The sequence below is a fragment of the Schistocerca gregaria genome, chromosome 1 (assembly GCF_023897955.1).
Source record: "Schistocerca gregaria isolate iqSchGreg1 chromosome 1, iqSchGreg1.2, whole genome shotgun sequence".
NCBI classification, from domain to species: domain Eukaryota; kingdom Metazoa; phylum Arthropoda; class Insecta; order Orthoptera; family Acrididae; genus Schistocerca; species Schistocerca gregaria.
In genome coordinates this window covers 111,255,608-111,273,704 of record NC_064920.1, presented here as the reverse complement: position 1 = coordinate 111,273,704, position 18,097 = coordinate 111,255,608, and the positions used below count along the sequence as shown (strand labels likewise).

The window sequence follows — 18,097 nt, the reverse complement described above, 5'->3', positions numbered from 1 at the left end:
GGAGGATAGGGTCAAATTTTATACTGTAAAGCAGTAACTTCTGTAACTGAATAATCTGGTAGTATGATGTGATGCTGCAAATTAACTCCCATGTCCTCACCAGAAGATACCATTCTTACTTTTAAGTTGTTGGTCCTCATTGCCACAATCTGTCAACAGCACACCATGGCAATCCTAAAAAATACTTCTGTCACCTTGCATGACAACACATAGATCATCAACTTTTTTCCCAAGTATGTTCATCATTTGCTCTAATGCCTATCCTTAGGCTCACATGAATACACACACATTCATTAGGAACTCAGAAATACTCATCAGCATCAAGCTACAACTTTTTGGTTGGCACTTACTTTCTATGCCATTTTTGCTCAGATGCAGCAAGTGTGGTAACTATCAGGCATAGATTTTTATTGAGAGGTGTGCAGTAATTTCATGGATGGAAGACCATCAAGGCATACGTTCACACACTAAATGTCTACTACATTCAACGCTGTTGTATATTGGCAGCTTCTCTTTACTGCGTTTAGCTTTCATAGACAGGAAATGAAACATTAGTTAGCCGATCGACTTCTTAAGACTGTAATGGCTTCATCCTGCAACGGAACAGAACATGGCAAAAGTTAAATGGTGATTGCTGCAGATGTATGTGATTGTTCTTCATTGCCACTCCCTCTCCTTAGTGTCTGTATTCACTGCTATCTCCCTGGTGGAACGATTAATTGGTTATAGTATTTTTATAAGAGGTATTTTAGCTTTTACATGTTTTGTATCCCAGTGACACTTAATATCCCTTAAAACAGATGCTAACACTCTTTCACATGAATTCAGTCTTTTCCAGCAGTGAGTTATATCCCTTCCGAACTGCAGCACTGTTTAATCATTCCTCTTGCTTATAATTAGCTTCAATGAAACCTCAACTGAAAATCAAGGAATATAATCTCAAGGGAACTAATATAGTCTTCAAGTATATGTGAAAGTAAATAATTTCTTTTATTGTCTTAATAGTAATGGCATCATATTTCACATACAAACTGCCAAATGATCATAAACATCTGAAATGGCTCAGAGCAGTCTTGAAAAATAAGGCAGAATAACTCAGGTACATTAAAAACCCATTTTCAATTAAAAATAATACAAATTATAAAAAGTACAAAACTAATTATTTTACAATACATGTATCTCATTGTTAGAAAAAGGACAAAACAGTATAGGCTGTCAAAACACGACCTCAGACACAATATACATTTGAGAGTAGTGTGAGGAAGACTAGTGATGGTTGCACAAAGAATCCAGCATACAACTCTCTTGCATCAGTTCATATGAAGTGCGTTGCTGATATTTTAGAGGAAAGATGCTGTACAACACTAAAGAACATAGGCTTAATAAGAAATGAACTGTTTCAAAAGACAACTATCAAATTAAGGAAGCATATAAAAGTTACAGAATTATTTACTTCAGTGTTATGTTGTTACTGGATGTGATGTGCAACACAGAAATGTCACATGTTTCTTATGATAGAGAAAGCAAATCAAACTATGAACATATCAACAACCAACTAAATAAAAATTTAGCAATAAAGTGCAGTTGATTGCTGAATACATAATCCAAAACTTTATACACGAAAAAGTGTTCACACTGCTTGAAAGTCACATGTTTGTGTGTTATATTAGATATCACAACAGGGAGCTGGGATTCTCTTTACATTGAATTATAATAATTTATAACTGAAAATGCTGCTCATTTACTTATCTTACAAATAATTTCACAATGATTTATGCGGTGATGAGATATTGGTCATATTCCCAGTAAATACACTTTTAAATCCACATTTCTTCACAACCACCAATAACTGGGAAGCATCTCCAAGGGCAAAATGTCCTGTATTTATGAACCAGAAATTCTACCTCTCTCTGTTACACACTCTCTAGCACAAAAAGGTGCATTACCAGTATTTTGAGATAATATACGCACCATCTAACGTCTTTTATCTCTGTTGACATCACAAGGAAAAGCTAACCCAAACAAACCCTCCAATGTAGAGGAAACACAAATAAACAATGCTACAGGCTGAATTTCAAACTTAGATTAACCATGGCAAGAGAGACCTAAAAGTATGTCAAAATTTATCCAATAATGTGCAGTACGCCATGAAACTAGTTGAAGTGGAAATATTACTTCTATGTTTTTTATTATTAAAATGGAAATATAACTGATGACTTGTTTCATTATAACATTTAAAATATGTTACACATTTGATTTAAAAAATGACAAAATAATTGTGAACATTCATAATTTTGCCCTTAAACATGTTGCTGGTGAATCATTAACACAGAAGGTTATAATAAAGCAAAGTTTCAATAACCAGCTTTAACTGGTAACTAGGAATATACCACAATAAAATACTTTGCTGTTGTAATAAACCTTCCAACACCCAATTTTTCCTGTAATTTTTTATACTTTATTTGAAAACACAATGTTACCTTCCTTTCCCTTCTGAACAAATTCATTTTGATTTGTACTGTAGTACTCCTTTATTAAACTTTCTTAGAATGCTTATGCTCCGCTAGCACTAGTTTTCTACAAACTACCAAAAGGATTTGTAGCAACCACAAGCTTTTGCAATTTAATACTGCTTTTGACAAATTTTTCAGCCTGAGCTGTCTTATCAGTAAAGCATTTAAAGTTTAGAAACTTACTTTTAGACAGTACTAAAATGTGAATGGCTGCTAAGTGAGCTGATGCTTTGACTTTCTGAGGTTTAGCAGAAATAAACACACTTTCAACTTTTTTATTTTCATGGAAGCCATGTTATGATACATTAAAAAAAGTTCTAAAACACCAAATAGCTCATTTCAAACAGAGAGTTCACGACTATGATCACAAATAATTTGTACAAAACACCTTACAAAATAAGATGAAGAAAGAGCTCACATAAATGTGAGGGACATACTGAATTGGAGAAACACTACAAAAGCTTGCAGTATGATCTCAGTGAGGAAAAAAACTCAAAATGCAGATGACACTGAAGATAACATCACACGCAATATAGCATGGGAAGAACTCCAAGCTGGCCTAATCAGATCAAAAAACAACTGATTGCTGGTACAGGTAGGATAATTAACAAGGTTACACAAAACTGACCGGGAAGTACCTCACAATAAGAACATTCAGAGTACTTGGTACAAGTTCTAAAAGCCTCTGCAAATACACCTAAATTCTCTTAAACAATTTCAATTATAAGACCATAAGATAAGGCCTACAATAAACAGTCAAGATGTTAGACAAGATTGCTGCCTGTTACCAGTCTTTTTCATCTAGTGCTTAATTAATATTTTGCCCTTCACTGAAGGCCAAGGTTGTCATTGTCTCTTCAAAGATAATTTATGTAGAGTAATCCATCTACTGCTTAACACAGTGGATTCAAAACTTCTGTGAAATCTTGAAAACTGAAACCAAAGTTATAGCCTCTAAGGGAACTGAAATTATACAAGCAAATATACGCTTAGATGGCAAATGTGTAGAGCAAATATCAAACTTTAATTACCTAGGCTGCAAAATATCACATGTTAAAGTGATTGTGACATTGAGAGAAAGTTTGTTAGTTTCTCATGGATATACAGCACATCATAACCAAAGAGTAAATAATTTCAATACTGGCAAAAATAACTTTACCAGATCTTTGAATGGGGAATGACTGGCTACCAAGCCAAGTTATTGAATACCAACTGATAGGCAATAAATGCTCAGGAAATCCAAGGAAGAGGTACAGCGATACGACTGGAAAAAGCATATATGCTTAACCTGTGAAATATGATGGTAAACAAACAGTGTCCTATAATAGTAAATTTAGTCACACAGGTTCAAAATTCAGGCACATTTTGCATGTTTACTTCCAGTAGAAATGAAGAGAAACACCCAGTACTGACATCACAACTGTGGTGAAACACGTCTTCGTAAAACCAAACAAAACTATCAATAGTGTGCTCCTGTCTATATAGCAGAGACATTTTTTTAATAAATCATGCCAAGAAACCCTGAGAGATCAAAGCAAAGCTGTTATCGTGAGAAGACAGGTCCCATTAATCAATTAGAAATACTATGTTTTGTTTTAACTTACATTTGCAAGCCAAGGCTAGACTTCACTTCCATAATTTTTTTTTTCAGTTGTTCAAGTCAATGGTACATTTTATTAGTATCTTAATATTTATAATAAGGGAATGACACTGTAAATAATAATGTAAGGTGTTGTGTTTGAACATTGTAATAGCATCAGCTGTCAGTCTCAGTTCTGTATCATTTACACACTGCCTCATTGAACACACAACACTAGTCTGTGGTACACGCTCATACACAGAAATCTGACAGGATTCTATGTATGAATGCGCTCTTAAATGTGGTATGCTCCAGTTGTTATATGTGTTGATATGTAAGGTTTCGTATAAAATTGTTTATCACTTGTTCTCTTTATTCATATTTCAAAGATTCTGATGATGCCATAGACTGGAACATGTGAACTTTTATGACATACATAAATAAAAGAGTTCAAGATGGAACATTGTATTAATAAACATATCATACGACACTGTCAACTTCTTACAAATATGTTTTCACATCAAGTATCCTATTTTCTTCACCTGTATGTGAGTAAAGTATGAGAGAGGTCTCAACAGACAGTTACGCAGTGCTCATACTCTTATTTCTTGTCTGAATTTAAAGTGAGGTGGGGGGGGGGGGGGGGGCGGAACTGTGGAACAGAGGAAGATGATCCACCCTGCAAAGTGTGCCATGATAAGTGGGATGGATGGAATAAATTCAGCATTGCCTGTCTAGCCTCACCAATGAAAGTTAACAAACATTTCAGACCATAAGTGATATTTCTGTAGTCTCAGAACTAAATGAGTATCGTACTAGGTGTTCTGAAGAATCTAAATGATTGGGAAAAATTATGGAAAAGGTTACATCAGTGAAATAAGAGACAAGAAATTCATTCATGACATTTGGGTTGTCACTAGCTGACAGTCTGTGTAAAAGGGTTACAAACTCCCAATAAACACACACTACTGGCCATTAAAATTGCTACACCATGAAGATGACCTGCTACAGACGCGAAATTTAACCGACAGGAAGAAGATGCTGTGATATGCAAATGATTAACTTTTCAGAGCATTCACAGAAGGTTGGCACCGCTGGCGACACCTACAACGTGCTCACATGAGGAAACTTTCCAACTGATTTCTCATACACAAACAGCAGTTGACCGGCGTTGCCTGGTGAAATGTTGTTCCGATGCCTCGCGTAAGGAGGGGAAATGCTTACCATCACGTTTCCAACTTTGATAAAGGTTGGATTGTAGCATATCACAATTGAGGTTTATCGTATCGCGACACTGCTGCTCACGTTGGTCGAGATCCAATGACCGTTAGCAGAATATGGAATGAGTGGGTTCAGGAGGGTAATATGGAACACCCTGCTGGATCCCAACGGCCTCATATCACTAGCAGTCGAGATGACAGGCATCTTATCCACATGGCTGTAATGGATTGTGCAGCCACATCTCGATCCCTGAGTCAACAGATGGGGATGTTTGCAAGACAATAACCATCTGCACGAACAGTTTGATGACGTTTGCAGCAGCATGGACTATCAGCTCTGAGAACATGGCTCCGGTTACCCTCGACGCTACATCACAGACAGGAGTGCCTGCGATGGTGTACTCAACGACGAACCTGGGTGCACGAATGGCAAAACGTCTTTTTTTCAGATGAATCCAGGTTCTGTTTACAGCATCATGATGGTCGCATATGTGTTTGGCGTCACTGCGGTGAACATACATTGGAAGAAAGTATTCGTCATCGCCATACTGGCGTATCACCTGGCGTGACGGTATGGGGTGCCATTGGTTACACGTCTCTGTCACCTCTTGTTTGTATTGACGGCACTTTGAGCAGTGGACGTTACATTTCAGATGTGTTACGACCCATGGCTCTACCCTTCATTCGATCCCTGCAAAACCCTACATTTCAACAGGATAATAAACGACTGCATGTTGCAGGTCCTGTATGGGCCTTTCTGGATACAGAAAATGTTCGACTGCTGCCCTGGCCAGCACATTCTCCAGATCTCTCACCCACTGAAAAGTCTGGTCAATGGTGACCAAGCTACTGGCTTGTCACAATACGCCAGTGACTACTCTTGATCAACTGTGGTATCATGTTGAAATTGCATAGGCAGCTGTACCTGTACACGCCATCCAAGCTCTGTTTGACTCAATGCCCAGGCATATCAAAGCCGTTATTACGGCCAGAGGTGGTTGATCTGGGTACTGATTTCTCAGGACCTATAAACCCAAATTGCGTGAAAATGTAATCACATGTCAGTTCCAGTATAATATATTTATCCAATGAATACCCGTTTATCATGTGCATGTCTTCTTGGTGTAGCAATTTTAATGGCCAGTAGTGTACTTGGAAATCACCAGAAAAGCTGCTCTTCAGTGAAAAGCTCACAGAAATTTTTAAACAAAATGCCATTCCATTTATTATAACAAAAAAAATGCATAAGAACTGTTAGAAAGATGATGGAGTGGCAGAAGGGGAAAATAAAGCTCTTAGTTTCCACACTTCCTCTAGTGAACTGGAATTTTGCCTCCTTAAGGTAAGTACAGGCCAGCCATACTGTATCTTAATAGTCTTCTTGAATGAGTTTTTCTATTGACACAAAACATAAAACTTTTTCATTGTTACGTACCGAAGAGGAATAAGAGATATTTTTCAACATCATCTGCACTCCAGATTTTGTTGCATAGAATTAAATTACTGCATTTACTAGAATCTAAGCCGCACTTTTTTTCCGGTTTTGGTAATCCAAAAAACTGCCCGCAGCTTAGAATCAAGGGCAAAGTAAGCGGAACTTCTGAAAAATGTTGGTAGGTGCCGCCACAACTAACTTCTGCCATTGAATATATGTAGCGCTACACAGGCATGCTTTGCAGGCACAAAAATACTGGCGCCAAAACCTTTGCGTCAGTAAATAAATTTTAAAAAAAAGGTAACATTATGCCATGTATTCTTTCGTGTTTGCTGCTATCTCATTTAAATCCTGTCTGCCTAGTAAACTACGAAACTAGAGTGAGACAACAGCAAACACGAAAGAATATACATATCATGTCACGTTTATATTCGTATTATTATGCTGAATATTGACAGAGTCAGAAATGAAGCACAGCAACTGATGAGATTTTTAAATCTAAGATGACTAATTTCTGTGCAGAAAGTAAAGTACTAAAGAGGCGTCTGAAAAGATTTTCAAACGGAGAAAATTTTTCGCTAAACTCGCAATCAGAACATCATTATCAAACACAGTCTGTTATTTGGTTCTTGTTGATCATTATCAAAGAAAGCAGCAGTGTAAGAAACAACAAATAGCAGTCTCTTGCCATTGTTTCGCTTATGAGACAATTCCTCTATTTTTTTTTTTTTTTTAGTTGTAATCCGCGGTAGCACGCACAAAAGCAAGCCATGTCACGAGCAGTGACAGATCATGAACACTCATTATCAGAATGCGACTAATAATGCATGACACAGTAAAATAATGCATTTTCAGCTTAGAGTGACGTAAACACCTATAACAAAGAGAACAGCACTTATAAGATCAAAGCAAAATAAGCAATCGATTCAGAAGAGACGAAGCACATGAAAAAAGAAGGGTACCCTTATAAATACGGATGGAGTGTCTGACACATAGCAATAGCTACTTGGTAAAACTTAACTGTTAAGCTTATGGCTCAAACCATACTACTGTAGCTGTACCTTCATCCATTCGACCTAAATTATGTCTCCTGTTACAATGGACCAATTTTGTTTCGATTTGGAGGTGCGGTCTAAAACTTTTAAGAATTTCAAGTCACAAATTTCAGGTGCGGCTTAGATTAGTGAAAATTTTTTCCCCTTAATTTCGAGTCTCATTTTTCAGGTGCGGCTTAGATTTGAGTGTGGCTTAGATTCGAGTAAATAGGGTAGTAGCCCAGCTTTGATTCTTTAAAGAATCAAACTCCTATGCATAAATCAGCTTCAAATGTCTGATTCTTTCCAAATGAGTTAATGTTGATGATTTTGTATCTCCTAAACTGTGAGTCATACAACGATACAATCTTGTAGATCCATTCAGTGGTATACGTGGATCCTGTCTAAAAAACATGTTGCGAATGGAGTTAACAGTAAAGAAGTAATAAAGTAAAACATCATGGTTGGTTCTGTAGTCTGAAAATAAAGTAAGTGATAAACTTTTTCCTTTCATGATTCTGTATGGTGTGTCAGCAAGAGAAAGTTTCAAAAAGGTTTGAAATTTTGCGCAAAGTTTGTTAAAAGAAACTAATTGTTCTCATTTTCATATACTGGATGAATATAGTCTAGGTAAATTGCATGCTGTGAACTGCACAGACTCCAGGCATATAAAATGTTTTAGACTTTAATACCTAATATATTGTGTTAAATCTTTGATGGAACATTATACCCTTACTGAATAGAATATGACAACATTTTAAATTTTCAGATTCTATCACTAAAAATACAGAAAGCTCAAGGTCCAAATTCTGTTGCCCCTAGAAGCTATTACATAGGCAATCAACAACTGGGACCAGGCGATCATTTTAGCCATTTGGTAACATAGATATCAACTTCTTTCCCTGAAATTATCTGGTATGGAAAAGCACTGATATTGCTCTCAAAGAGTATTGGCTGTTCTCATAAAGAAGGCAGGACGGTCAGCTGTACCACCACCACCACCGCCGCCAGAGCAGCAGCAGTAGCAGCCACCAATGCTGTTTGATATCCACTGCTGGATTCCTCTGGACTTTTCCATGCAGAGTGGTCATAATCTATATGCATCCATTTTGTTCCAGCCAATATTTTATTGTTATTTCCGATACATCATTTTCTCTATGTTTTCTTATTTGTTTCAACCCACCACAGAATTCCCTTGGCCATATGCACCATACAAATACAAAAGTCTCAACGCCATAACTATCACAACTTTTATTTATTTTAATTTGGCTTTAAGCTTAAAGCAACTAGAGCTATCAACAAAGTGTAGGTATTTTAGTTATTTCACTTGCTTGACTTTGCCGCCACGAAATATCTAAGTTCATCCCTAGCACCATTTCTCCAATATTATGGTATTCTGGTAATGTTATTTCTCCTGCTACTAGTTCTGGATGCCTATCTTTCACATCCCTAGCATCATTTCTCCAATATTATGGTATTTTTGTAACATTACTTTTCCTGCTGCTAGTGCTGGATGCCTATCTTTCACTTTGCACTGAAACCAGTCACATTTTGTATGTGTTAAACAAGAAGAATTAGAGTAAAATGTTCCCTTGCCAGACTGGTCACTACAGACTGAACACTATCGCAGATGGACAAGACGTGTAAGTCATTCAGATGTGGTCTATTCAATGAAACATTTAGCATTTACCTTAAGTAATTTTAAGGAAACAATGAAATACTTAAATCTGGATTGCTGAAGAGGGATTTTAACCCTTCCAAAAGCAAATTCAAAGCATTAACTTCATCACTTTGCTTAGTAAATGACCAAGGAAGGCACTTTAAAATATTTATTAGCATCACTAAGGATTAGCAGCAAACTTCTTTTCAAATACATGGAACAATAGTATGTCAACATCAAAGTAACATCACAAAGACAAAATGGTGTGATCCAGTTATTTGACAAAAGATCCCAACAACCAGTGCTTTCCGCAGTTTCTTTTCTAATCTACCATCAATAAACTAGACAATATGTTTCCTGTTACTGACCATAACAAAGACAAATTCTGAAAATCACATAACACAGTGAAAGACAAAGCAAAAGTTCAAAAAGGAAGTAAGTTTAGGATTTAATGTTCGGTCAATGACAATGTCATTAGATATTAAGAAAATTGTCTCATTTGGAAAGCAAACTGCCCAATTCCTTCAAAGGAACCATCCTAGTGTCTGCCTCAGGCAATTCAGGGAAACCACAGAAAATCTAAATCCAACAGGCAAGATGGGTAGGTATTTGAACTTCTGTCCTACTGAATTAGAACCCAGTATGCTAACCACTTCACCCTTTCTCCATCTTTAAATTGCAATCTGGATTCAGTTTCAATCTATAAGAAATGTCATCACAACATACACTATGTTGGTGAATGAAAGACTCAGTCTCAATATAGCACATTGTTGCTTCTCGGTTCATATGCCTGCCCCCAGATCCATTTGATAAACTTTCTCTCTTATTTCTTTGTGCTTACAGTAAAAACCATTTGTACAAAATCAGTTCTGTGGTAGTCACCTCAATTTTGACTATAGTATGGTCTGCAACTTCATTTCAGTTCCTCAATTGGACCTCTTTTCAGAGCAGGATCAGCATATCATCTCCTGAATTAAAGCAGCTATGTTCTTATCCACAATACAAAGTTGCGCAACTGTATATAAAATGCAATAATCAGCTTTCAAGGCAAGCAAGTTTAATTTTGTTGCATATGAAAGTGATTTAATCACTGAATGAGACTGAATGGCTACTGAAAATCTAAACACCAAGTTTTTAAGTAGAAAGCTTTTATGTAACCGAAACTGCACAAAAAAGAAATTGTACGTGTACCCACCCACACACACACACACACACACACACACACACACACACACACACACCAATTGCAGCAGAATGCCCATTAAAACAACAGAAGAACAGCTACTTAAATCTGTGGCTCTGAAATCTTCATTTCATGCGTAAGTAAATGAAAAGTGTTTAAAAGTCTGATAGCAGTACTGATTTGTAGTGTATACCTGAAATAACATAGCTAACTGCCTTCATTGCTTCATGGTAAGATACCAAAAGTTTTATAAAAATAGAGTTACCCTCAGCAGCAATAGTCTGACAACAACTACCGTTTAACTAACAAAATATCAGTCATTATCAATGAATGCATGCTGGGAAGTTTTCTAACTTACTTATTCAGTCTGAATGCATGATCTGCATGTGTCATGGTAAATCAATACTACAGCCAGAGATTACACAGCCAGTACACTTAGCATCTATGTATAACATTTCATCTACTTTGCACCTCTTGTAGCAAGTTATTACCATCAGCATTAAGAACATGCAATGAAATGTCCTCTTTTGTCGCCCTGTTGTGTCCTTGATTGGAAGTTAACTTACTGGCATATCTTTGTTGAAACAGTTCATGAAGGTCAGGATACGCACTCCGAAGAACCATTATAATGCCAAAAACATTTTTCATAAGAAATATGGATGCATTCTTATTATAATTAACCCATATGTAAATCCGTATAGCTAAGAACGGTATATCAATTAGGCAAAGATGCAAAACATTATACAAAACATTAAGTGGCAAGAACAAACGTACGTGATTCATATCGGACAAGCTTAATTTGTAAAGAGCAAGAGCAGGTAAAAAGAAATTAAATGAACACACTATAAGAACTGAGTTTTCTAATGTGTAAGTCAGTATCATTTTAGTTTCGTTTACCAACAGCAGTGCCAACAGATTAACTGTGTCCAGTATCTCGACACCTGTTTTCCACCCAACAGAAGTTACATAAAGATAACGAGGAGACTGGCGAGTGGACCAATTATGCCCTTCAGCAAGTAAAATGAAGATTATTCCTGATAATGCAATTGTTATCTGTAATGCTTGGTTGCCCAAGAAGTCATCTGCTTTCAGATGATCAGGTATACCTGACTTGAATATTACTGCTACTTTACTGAAATGAAATGTGCTATAAATTATCCACGAAACATAACTTAAAGGCATGATGCCAAGTTTAGATGTGGGAAACTTATGGTGTAAAATACGTTTTGGCGACAGGAAAAAAGTATCTGTATCAAAATCGTTTTTCACTTTTGTCAGGTACTGGTAAGAAACAGTTAATGTTCCAGCAAAAATAAAAAGACTAGCAATATCTGCAATGAACCAAAAGTATGGTGTGACATGATGCTTCGAGTGCTTAATAATGTAATAATTGAGAATTGTTCCTTGAAGAATCAGTATCGTGATCAGAAACACTGCATCCAAGATGTGAAAAATCATTCGTCTCGGAACTGAGCAGCATGAAGCTTCCGATGGAACAGCCATGTTCTATACAATTCAGTAGCACTTCAAACAGATTTTATACTATAGTCTCTTAATGGTCTTCAGCAATGCAGGAAAGTATTACTCTGTTCTCTTGCCACCAGCCAGTTGAGCGACAATGAATTTTGCCTGAAAAACACAGAAGAGAAATATGTACATTAAACCCGAGAGATGATCAAGAGTGTAATTAATTGCAAAATATCAGCAGAGGCAAAGATTGGCAACAAACTTTAAAAAATGCAAAACATGCATTTTGCCAGGTGTTCAAAGTGTAACTACTGTTCATAGTAGACTCCAGCAAGAATAACTTAGATCAACCTGATCATCAAAATGCCTGGTAATAGCCAATATGTGGAGGAATGTGTGTAATCAGCACACCACTCCTGGACAATTTCAAGCTGTGAGCTTCATTTACTCATTCTCTGGGCCTGAAGTAACAAAAACATGCCCCCATGGGCCTCACCACTCTTTGGTGAGTACATGCTTGGCTACCACGGGGCCCCAGCCTTTGCAGCACTACTACTACTACTACTACTACTACTACTACTACTTTCTGTGCTGCAAGCCTACACTTCGACTACCTCTTACCTCCTCTGGGATGGTCATTTTTGTACATAGTTCACAATTTTAGTCTATTTCTAGTTTCAGACCCAGTGCTATCTTCATCTTCTATTAACAATTATATTGTCCCCATTATTGGATTTGACCTGCCATCTTTCCCAAATTTTACATAACTGCATGTCGCCCAGGGAATGTTACCCACTGTGATGGGTGATCCTCCTCCTCGTCCTTGCAACCTGGCACCCTTCCTTCCTGTTGTCATAGTACATCCAAAATCCAGTATTGTAGCCATCCTGTTGTGGGCAGGGGGGCGGTGGACTTAAAATACCTGCCTGATAGTAGCCACTGACCACGCAGGGATTGCACTGATTGTGGCTGTGTAGCTGGGTGGCACCCATGAGTAAGGCCCCCACTCAGAGTGGGTATCACCATGGCAGATAGTTTGCACATGAAGTGACAAACTTTCTTCCGCTGGTGGTCACGTGACCCAAGCAATGTCTTCAAATGGAAAGGCTTCATACAATACAACAATGTATGATACCAATGCGTTTGCCTCTCTTGCCACACCATGGGAGGAACATAAGACTGGATGACAAGGAGCAAAATCCTCCCCGCAATACCTGGTTTATACCAAGACCAACGGGGGCGCCTTTTTGGTCACAAAGCCTTTATTTTTTGTGCAAAACATTGAAAACAAATACAGGGAAGTTATAGGCATCTCTAAGATGAAGAGTAGTTCCCTCCTCACTAAAATGTCATCTCCTGCCCCAGTCGCACATGCTGGTCTCTTATGGAAAGTTGGGTGACATTCCCCTGAGTGTGACTCCCCACAAGAATCTCAAAATGGTCCAGGGCATCATGCTTCACTATGATCTTCTTTTGCAAATCTGATGATGAGCTGCAGGTCAACTTAGAGTGATGGGGTGTGCACTTCATCTGTTGTGTCCACAGGGGACCACAGAAAAACAGAGTTGTTACCTGGGCCCTCATCTTGGCTTTCGATGGTGGTATGTTGCCTCAGAAGGTCAAGGTAATGGTCTACTTGTGTGATATGAAACCTTATGCCGCTGCTCTTATGAGATGCTAAAGGTGTATGAAGATTGGACATACGTCTTCCTGTTGCACCACTACCTCTGTCTGCAAGGATTGTGCTCATCGGCTGCACGCAAACATTCCTTGTGCCCATCCTTCCACCTGTGTAAATTGTGGTGAGCTCCACTCTCCCTGCTTACCAGATTGTTCAGTTTTTAAGTATGAGAAGACTCTCTGGGGCTAGATGACCCTGGACAAGCTCACATATAAAGAGGCCAGAAAGTATTACCATCTTAATCCCAGAGAAATGTTACACACTTACACTACAGCTGCAACATTGTTGGCTTCTCTGTTGATGGTGCCTTCCTCTGTTGCACCTCTTACAGTGGATCCCCATGGCCACTCACTGATGCCTACCCCCCCCCCCCACCCTCCCTCGTGGTTGGGGTCCTTCTTGTGCTTCCATCGCACACACTTCAGGAGCCTTGGCTCCCCACCTGCCAGGGACACCAGACCCCTTCCCCCAGTCACAGGCACCTAATCCTCCTCCGGCTTCTGTCCTCCTTGTCTTCTAAGAATGAGAAGGACAAAAAGAAGTCCCCCCCCCCCCCCCAAGATCAAGGAAACTCTGATGCTCCGCATGCCACTGGACTCTACATGTATTCCTTCCACACCCAAGGTGGAGATCCTGGTGGCCCCTGAGGCACCAGATCGTCCCAGGCAATGTACCGCAGAACTTATGTCAGTGAACCCCTGACATCTCAACTGGTCATAAGTGACGGAAGTAAGACTCCAGGGAATGGTACATTTCATACCTCTTCATCACAGGTATGCACAAAGACCAGACAACTCTATGGCTTCCAGTCCACTGTAAAAAATATTTCCTTAGATGGCGACATTTTGCTGAGCAGTATGGTCACCCATCTGCATCTGAGAACTTGCCTGTCATTGTCAATTCATAAAACAGCACATGGAGTGAATGCACTAATCTTTTATTACCCCCACCTGGATCTATATAATGCTCCATTCAGTAAACAGGAACTGTCCAGTGTCCTAGCCTGTTGCCCTGATTCAACCCCCAGGGCCATACTCCATCCACAACCAAATGCTGAAACAACTCTCAGTGGATTGTGAGCATCACACCCTTTCCCTCTTTTAATTGGATCTGGAACGAGGGTGAGTTCCCATCTCAGTGGCAAGAAAGTGTGTAGTTCTGGTACTTAAACCGGGTAAGAACCCCCTAGAAATGGACAGTCATTACCCAAGCAGCCTTACCAACGTTGTCTGTAAGTTGCTTAAATGCATGGCAAGCAAGTGGCTGTGTTGGCTCCTTGAGTCTCAGGGCTTTTTGGCTGCACCTCAGGGCAATTTTCACAAAGGGATTCCACCATGCAGGTGGCCTTTGAACATCGTCAGCATCTCATTGCTGCATATTTTACCCTACAAAAGGCTTATGACATGACATGGCATCATCACATCCTTACTACAGACATGGCGTCACCACATCCTTACTACATTACACGAGTGTGATCTCTGATGTCCACTTCTGATTTTTGTCAAGCACTTCCTGTCACACCGTACTTTCCAATGTTCCAGATTCAAGTAGGCAATTCACTCATTAACCCCCCCCCCCCCTCCCCCAATCCAAGAGAATGGAAGAGAATGGGATCCCTCACGGCTCTACACTGAGCATCTCCCTCTTTCTGGTGGCCATCAAAGGTCTAGCTGTGGGTGTGGTTTGTTGTTAGTATCGCCATCCTTAAATGCCGCCAATTTTTGGTTTAATTTACTCCTTTAGTATGGTTGTTGGCGAGCTTCACCCACAAGGGTGCCATATGAAAGGTGCGGTCATGGGCTTTTACCTATGGTTTTGAGTTTTCAGCTGCAAAGACTCGTGTCATGCACTCCTGTCACCGTCATAGTACTGCTCCCACCCCCACTGTCAGAGCTTTACCCAAATGATCAATTACTACTTGTAGTTGAGGTGCATTGCTTTCTGGGACTAGTTTTCGATTCCCCCACCTTTGCCAACTTAACGAAAGTGCTGGTGACACCTCAATACACTTCACTGCCTCAGTAACACTAGCTGGGGTGCAATCGCTTTACCTTTCTGCAACTCTATGAAGCCCTGATTCAGTCCCACCTTGACTACGGAGTCTTGAGTCTTGCATATGGTTCGGCATCACCCTCCATATCGGGCACAAAAGACAGCTGCTAAGTTACACTGTGGGTTCTTAGCTTCTCTGAACATCCCAACTACTGTGTCCTTTTCCCTGAAAAGGAGCTCCAACTCCCACAGCAGCAATCCAGAACTGGGTTTACAATTGCTGCATGCCTCCAGTGTCTCTGTTCAAAACTGCAACTTTCTCCATTGTGCCTTGACCTCGGATTTGCCTCAAAGTCTTCTTTGGTCCAAAAAGATTCCGTTGGCCCCACAATTTTTCACCACCTTTTCTTGGCCATCCTTGAGAAGTATCCAGGTTCAGAAGTGCTATTCAGTGATGGCTCAACTGTCAATAGATGAACAGGCTTTCCATACATACATGCACAGTGCAGTGAACTCCATTCCTTGCCAAATGGCTGCACTGTCTTCATTGCTGAATTGATGGCCTTTTTTAAAACCAGCTCTTAGCCACGTTTGTTCTTGCACTAGCCTCTGTAGTGACTCCCTTAGCAGCCTCCATGCTGTACACCAGCACTACTCTTCTCGTGACTTGGCTATCCAGGATCTTGTCTATGACTGTATCAAGCTGGGTGGCCAGTCGTTTTTGTTTAGATCCCCAGCTACGTTGGGATTTTGGGACATGAATGAGCTAACCTGTTGGCCCAGTTGGATGCCAATTCTGCAATTGGTGGTCCCAGAACTAGACCTTCTGTTGTTTATATGAAGTTGATTGCTGGAAGCCTGTAACTTGGGTTGGTCTCCTCTGATCTTCCCAAACAAACTGAGGACAATTAAGGAGGCCATGACTACATGGCTGACTTCCCTGTGTGCTTCTCGCAGGGAATTCACTGTCCTCTGTTGACCTCACATTGGCCACATTTGGCTGATCCATGGCCACATTCTCAGAAGAGAGGATGCCCCTGATTGTCGATCTGGATCCTGCCTCCTGATGGTGGCTCACTTACTTACAGACTGCCCTAATTTGGCTGCTTTAAGGTGGCACTTAATCTTCTTGACATGCTACCGCTGGTGCTAGGAGACAATGCCAACTCAGCTGACCTGGTGTTACATTTGCCTCCATAAGGTAGGGCTATTTGGCCTCAATGACCACCTCTCTGGCTCCCCCACCCCCATCTGGGGTGGTCCTTGCTGCATGGCACAGCCTAGCCTCCACCCTTCCCACTTTTTATTCTCATTATTCTTTTTCATTTCTTTGTTTTAATGTCTTGTCTCGACTTATCTTTTAATGATCTGTCTACGCAGTCTTTTTTCTGGGCTTTCATCTCTGTTTTTATATTGTGTTACACTTAGAATTTCCTCCTTCCTTTGAGGGCTACTCCTGGTTTGCACCTTAATGAATGAAGGGACTGATGACGAGCAGTTTAGTCCCTTTCACTCCAAACCAACCAACAAAGAAGCTGTCACCCTAACATGTGGTGCAACAGGAAGTACATTTTGCCATGCATTTCACTGTTGTTTGACAGAGAATGGACGTAGATGTAGATTTGAACACAACCGGACACATGCCGAATTAACTGATCTGAAAAAGCTCTGACACAGTTTCATATTATTCTTGTAAATAAACACAATAGGGTTGAAAACTGGTATGGCCCTGTGGGTTCCAACTTCTGCTGGACAGATCAGTGTGTTACCACCTTAGGAAATGCCTCTGCGACTTCTTAGCCAGCCAATCCAACAATCATGTAAATAAAGGCAGGGGCCGCATAGCTCCTGGGCAATACACACCGAATTCGGTGAAGTTAATGGGGGAGGGGAGCATTAATATTGTCTTGCAACTGGGACAGGTTGGCTGCGAGTGTCAACCCTGACAAAAAAACAGGCAGATTACTGTCTGCAAGGTGCCAATCCCACCATCAGACTCACTCAGCGCAGCACCTGTGATTTACTCGTGGGACAATTTCTGGCTGCAAAGTACCCAACCAAACCTCAGAATTTGATGAGGCACATACAGGATGAACCCATTTATGAAAAAGGACAAGCAAAATTGATCTTGAGAACACAAAGCAGCTACCTGTAGCGTGAGAGAATTAGCGAACAAAGACGGATAATTAGTAAATCCATTAAAAAATATTATTATAAACCACTGATGTTTTTTTTTTGTTTGTTTCTTTTGGTTTTAGGGTGCAAAACTGCTATGGTCATTAGCGCCCGGACTGTGACTTAGGAAACGGTAAAAAACGAAAATGGAACCTTCT

General features: G+C 39.7%; 1 protein-coding gene across 2 annotated transcripts in view; it reads right to left on the bottom strand.

Moving 5' to 3' along the window:
* Positions 1-965: 965 nt before the first annotated feature.
* LOC126334676 (transmembrane protein 121B-like) overlaps positions 966-18,097 on the bottom strand; it is a 31,257-nt gene continuing 14,125 nt past the window's right edge. For both annotated transcript variants that reach the window (XM_049997153.1, XM_049997160.1), the window contains one exon: positions 966-12,253. In XM_049997153.1, coding sequence (XP_049853110.1) covers positions 11,081-12,127 — 1,047 coding nt within the window. In that variant the 5' untranslated portion in view covers positions 12,128-12,253 and the 3' untranslated portion in view covers positions 966-11,080. The remainder of the gene's footprint in view (positions 12,254-18,097) is intronic.